Genomic DNA, 5,738 nt, shown 5'->3' on the forward strand with positions numbered 1-5,738 from the left:
TTGTCACGAAGAAAAATGGGTAAATTTTATTCAAAGATCCAAACACCGCAACTTCCCTGACGATTTCCCCATATCGAAATCGTTAGTACATATTTTTATTTTTCACAGCTTCAAATTTCAAAAGAAAATAAAATCAGTTCTCAAATCCGGATTGCAACAAATAAGAAAACCTTATTCATGAGAGACTTTGAGTTCTTCAGGTTTCACAAACTCACACCTTCTTGTTCTCATGTCAACCTTTAGTACAGCAGTTCCTGGAACACAGGGTCTACGCTTTGTCCCCATTCTCCATTGTACATTTCCAAGAGATTCTCCGCCGGCGTAACTCCTGTCGTTTTCAAAGTAATTTATTTCACCACCAATGTTAATAGAGAACACGATGTGAGTTACACATTGTGAAACGTTACTTACCTGTTCTGACCACTTCAGTGACAGCGTTTAAGAAACCAGCTTCCTTGTAGCCCCTACGCTCTAGACCATCCTGAGGTACACAAGGAAAGAAACCCAATAGTAGTTAAAGTTAGAAAGCTGGCTTGAAGCTTTTCTAAGAGAGTGCTTATGAACACACCTTCGCAAGTTTCAGGACATCTTCAGCCACATGCTTCAACAAACCATCTCTAAAGGGTGTCTTTAAACCAGTTACTGGAACCTGTTGCAAAATCAAGAATCGATTTTAAAAGAGATGTTTTTTAAACTGTAGAAGAGGAGTGTGTAAATGTAGTGGTATTATTACTTTGTTCCTTAGCATCTCTCTTTCTGCTGGAGTCCAGTCAGCTGTCAGATCCAAGGCAGCTTGGAGAACGTCCTCATCATAAAACAAACCCACCTGAATTTTGCAGAAAATATCAATAACAACGGCCAAAATTGCATCTCGAAATCAGAGAGAACTCATGAAGCAAGCAAGAGTATGTAAATTACCCAGAAAGCTGGAAGGGCGCACAACCTCCTCCAGGGACCTCCATCAGCGCCTCTCATCTCCATGTATCTCTTCAACCGAACCTATTAGTGTGTTAAGGAATGTCGTCAGGCTCAGGTAACTGAAAGTCATTTGGCTAAAATTAATGGAGGCAGATGATAAAACCTCAGGGAATATTGTCGTCAGATGATTTTCCCAATCATTATATGTAGGCAGTTCACCTGGGAGGCAAGGAAGCTTTCCAGCTAAAAATTGCTGCAGTATCAATGAATATATGATTAGATGGCTCAAGAAGATGTAATAGTTTACAATTTGTTATTGTCAGACGAGAGATTAAGGATTAGATTTGCACCCTAAATGTCATTCCAGTACAGTCCACGTATTTGTTGTTTCGGTAGGCAAAGTACATAGGAACATCCAGGGCGTAGTCAACATACTGCTCAAACCTATACCAAGATAAGAACAAAAGACAGAGCGGTACAACTGTGAGATTAGCCACGCTGTTTCATCATAGTATCTTAACACATGCATATATGTAAGAGATCTAATGCAATGTTGTTACTGGATAAAAAAAGTTTCAAACTCACCCAAAAGAGTCATCAAAGACAAACGGTAGCATTCCTGTGCGGTCCTTGTCAGTGTCTGTCCATATATGGCTGTTTCGAAACGTACAAGAGTTATTAACGTGGATGGGAAACAAATACGTAAAGAATCTATGGATTTGCATTGACGAAACCTTCTCATGCTGAGGAACCCGTTTGGCTTTCCTTCGGTAAAAGGGGAATTTGCAAACAGAGCCGTTGCTATCTGTTGAATTTGAATAAAAATTGGTTAGTCGGTATCATTAACAAGAAGTTTTCAGGCTATGTCATAAGAGAGGTCGAGCTTCTCACAGGTTGCAAGGCAAGACCAACACGAAACTTCCTGATCATATCAGCTTCTGAGCTAAAATCCAGATTCACCTGTCAAAAAATGCATGTAAGGCCTACGTTTCAAAATTCTGAAAAGATGTAAAAATCAGAATAGTTATCTAACCTGAACAGTACAGGTCCGAAGCATCATATCAAGTCCAAGGGAACCAACTTTCGGCATGTAGTTTCTCATAATGTCGTATCTCCCCTGCACATAACAACACATTATAGTTTAAAGACATGATCAGGCAATATACATGGACAAACTTAGAGTAATACCTTAGGCATGATGGGAATGTCCTCACGACGCCATTTGGGCTGGAAACCCATTCCTAGGAAACCGATTCCCATTTCCTCAGCGACAGCTTTGACCTGTTAACATCCAATAGAGAGAGTACGTTTGTTCGTTTGAAGCCTTTCAGGGTAAAGCGTATTGAGCAATTATTATTATCATCTCTCAAAAGTTACCTGATAAAGATGTGAGTTGACTTCAGCACAAGTTTGGTGCAAAGTCTCAAGAGGCGCACCACTAAGCTCAAACTGACCACCAGGCTCAAGTGAAATGCTTTGTTTCCCCTGATTCAACAAAACCAAACAAACCTCTAATATCTACTATCAACTATCAATATAACAAAGATGAGAATGCTTTACCTGCTTGAGACCAATGATCTTGTCACCTTCCAATACTTTCTCCCATTCAAACCTCTCGGCGATGCTGTTAAGCAGCTCAGCTATTTGTTCATACTTCATAGGACGTAAAGTATTAACCTCAAAACCAAACTTCTCATGTTCTGTACCTATCCTGCAAACTCACAACCTTCAAGTTAGCGAAACAGAATCCAATCTTTATGACCTCAAAAACAAAGTACCTCCATTTGTCCTTTGATTTGCAACCAGAGGCAAGATAAGCAATGAGATCCTCTCTAGTCAGCGGCTCAGTGGCAACTACAGCTTCCTCTGTAGGAGGACTTGCCGCAACAATCAACTGATGACCTCTCTTGCTCCTTGATTTGGTAGAGAGAGTCCTGGAGTAGGAGCTAACATAAGCTTCACTCATCCTCAAATTTCTTACACAACCAGAAACTGAAGTAGTCCTGATCTTTGAGCTTACGTGTCCGGAAGGGACAGTGTATGCTCCTCCTGCCTGAGACAATAACGCCATGGTGTGTTTCCTGCAACAATTAAAAACCACACAATCAATCAAAACCCATAAATCATCTCGGTTTAAATTACAAATCAAAATCCGGTTCACCAAACCAGAAACAAGAACAAAAAAACAAATCTGAATACGATATAATCAACAAAACAATTAAGATTCAGAACCTAAGACACGAGAAGGGGAAGGAGGAGGAATCACGCACACACACGAACCTGAATCTCGTGAAGGAAGAAGGAAGAGCTTTTCAGAAAGTTCGCATCGGCGACGCCATTTATAATCCTATCAGTGGAGCTGAGCTGTCTGCGGAAGAAAGCGATAAATTATAAATAATGATTAATGATTGTTATAAAAAAGATTCTTTCCCATTTTGCATCTTACTTCTCCTTTATTCATTAATTTGCCCCTTTACTTATATAAAACTACCATTATAGTATATAATTTTTTTTATTTTGTTGTCTTTATTCAATTATATTTTCTCATGAACTTTTATATGTAAAACATATATAATCCGTCTTACGTGGTTAACAGAAAAATGAATTTTTTATTACTTATGTATTTTGCAATATTTCTGTATATTTTTGTAAATTTATTACATTAATCAAATATTAGCAAGCCCAGTTTATGACACATGAATATCAATAAATCATCTCATATACTGATTTATCATTATGAACTTCGCTTCTCTTTCCAAATAATTTATTAGAACAAAAAGTAGTGAAAATAATGTGTTACTAACCACATTACTTCAAATAAATTACTGCGATATCAAATAACCATAATATCATCATCATAAATCGATATTGGGTTGGTTGTGTCCATGAAAAAAGAATTGTTTCTTCGAACAAATATTGGCATCATATGTTAATGTTCCCTACGTCTCAGTAGGTGGAACCAAACCTAACTATATAGTATGTTATAAAAAATGAATGAAAAACATGTGAATCGTAGATGAATTATCACCCTAACTTTCTGTGTAAATTTTCAGATAGTCCGTATTTGATGAGTCTATCTATATATACACATATAGACTTTTTCCTTGGCTAAAATAAGATACTATCTGTTAGAAACCTTTTGATACTAATATCTGAAAAAACAAATGAAATTTTGGATTACAATGAAGAAAAAATATAACTATATGTATCCATTCAAGGTTTAAAACCCAAGTAGTGTTTAGATAATACCATGGGATCCGTAACTGTTTTACATATCGATATTCTTGAAAATGTGCCGAAAGAACATGTGCCCTTAGTCTGGGTAATGTATTTTATAAACATCAATTATGGCTGCCACTGAAAAAGCAAGTAGCGGCAGACTGCTTGCGTGTGCATATACGTAAGCAAACAACTCTTGTAAATAAAACACTTCTATGTTATATAGTTATTAAATGTCACTAGAAATGATATTTTATAGAACATGAATTAATATGATATAAGAACTTATGTATGTATATAACTACTTTGCATTTGTGTATATAATTTTTTTTTCCAAGAACAAAAACTATATACACGAAAGCAAAGTAGGTAGGTGGACACGTGATTCAAATATCTGGCGGCCATGACTTGTATATGCTCCACATATCAAGCCGTAAACGGAATCCACCTCTACAGTTTCTTGTTGCCTTCCTATCGAAATTCGTCACCATTGTTTCACGAAGCTTATCTTAGACCTTTATAATTTAATATTTAACATCTGACATAAGTCATGTAATCTTAAAGGTATACTAACAAAAAGGATTGAGGTAGCCGTCAGAATGTGGTTAAATTCGAGCTTGCTTACTGACTATTCGTCTCTTTCTATTTAGGAACATTACTTTCATTTCATTACGAAACTCAAACATTCGGAATACAAAAGGAGAAGGAGTTAAACAAACCTCCACAAACAGAAAACAGTACATCATAAAAGATACCCAAAGTTCTAGGATAGACAGACAACAAATTCAGAGTGTTACTACTTACTAGAATGCGTCGCAACAAGGCTCACAACACCGCTAGAAACTTGAAATTTAGTCACTTTGAAATGTGACTTAACATCTAATCTGTACCTCAGAATATAGTTGAAACAAAATCCGTTACATTTTCAGACTGCAGCTAACTATTTATATTTATTTATCTATTATAACTAACTATATCATGTAGAGACAACTAAGGCCATCTCCCACAAGACACCAAAATACCAAATTTGATGTGAATTCATCTCCAACAAGACACCAAATTTGACACTATCCCACCAAATTTGATGTAACGTGAATAGTATTACACCAAATTTGGTTTAACACTATTCATCACACCAAATCTTTAAAATACATATTTTAATATGTTTTATTTAAAAATATAGTTTAATTACTATCAAATTTGTAATTAAACATAAACATTGTATTATTTTTATTTTAAATTTATTTTCACATTTGGTGTAATAATATTCATCACACAATATTCTAAAATACATTTTAATATGTTCCATTTAATAATATAGATCAATTACTATCTAATTTGTAATTAAACATAAATAATATTATATTATTTGTATTTTTAATTTATTTTCATATAATTAAAAATTTAATTTTTATTTCATTATTATATTCAAAATAAATTAGTAAATAACTATTATTATTTATCACTTAGAAATAATAAAATATAAATATAATCTAGATGTAACAAAATTATTATTTATCAATTACAAATAATAGAAATATAAAAGTTTTAAAACTGAAAACATCAAATAATATATAATATTATTTTGGTGTAAGATTTGG

At 34.7% G+C, this 5,738-nt stretch overlaps 1 protein-coding gene across 3 annotated transcripts; it reads right to left on the bottom strand.

Moving 5' to 3' along the window:
* On the bottom strand, positions 1-3,291 carry LOC103860794 (glutamate--cysteine ligase, chloroplastic). Of its 3 annotated transcripts, none has more exons than XM_009138463.3 (16): positions 3,199-3,219; positions 2,697-2,999; positions 2,479-2,629; positions 2,296-2,403; positions 2,107-2,199; positions 1,952-2,035; positions 1,810-1,878; positions 1,653-1,723; positions 1,504-1,572; positions 1,269-1,362; positions 1,082-1,171; positions 919-999; positions 734-826; positions 569-649; positions 412-481; positions 1-328 (listed from the first exon to the last, which is right to left on the bottom strand). In XM_009138463.3, the coding sequence occupies exons 2-16, from the start codon at positions 2,987-2,989 to the stop codon at positions 240-242; spliced, it is 1,536 nt and encodes a 511-aa protein (XP_009136711.1). In that variant the 5' UTR covers positions 2,990-2,999; positions 3,199-3,219; the 3' UTR covers positions 1-239. The 3 variants fall into 3 exon arrangements, with proteins under 3 accessions (XP_009136711.1, XP_009136719.1, XP_033144008.1); XM_009138471.3 differs by having other exon boundaries at positions 36-328; positions 3,189-3,291; XM_033288117.1 differs by having other exon boundaries at positions 36-328; positions 3,151-3,273.
* Between the last annotated feature and the right edge of the window lie 2,447 nt (positions 3,292-5,738).

Source organism: Brassica rapa, chromosome A01 (genome assembly GCF_000309985.2).
Source record: "Brassica rapa cultivar Chiifu-401-42 chromosome A01, CAAS_Brap_v3.01, whole genome shotgun sequence".
Classification (NCBI taxonomy): Eukaryota; Viridiplantae; Streptophyta; class Magnoliopsida; order Brassicales; family Brassicaceae; genus Brassica; species Brassica rapa.

Coding starts and splice junctions, on each gene's coding strand:
- LOC103860794 (XM_009138463.3), bottom strand. CDS start 2,989: ATGGCGTTATTGTCTCAGGCAGGAGGAGCATACACTGTCCCTTCCGGA. Junction 2,630..2,696: donor AAATCAAAGGACAAATGGAG/GTACTTTGTTTT, acceptor GTGAGTTTGCAG/GATAGGTACAGAACATGAGA. Junction 329..411: donor CACTGAAGTGGTCAGAACAG/GTAAGTAACGTT, acceptor TGAAAACGACAG/GAGTTACGCCGGCGGAGAAT.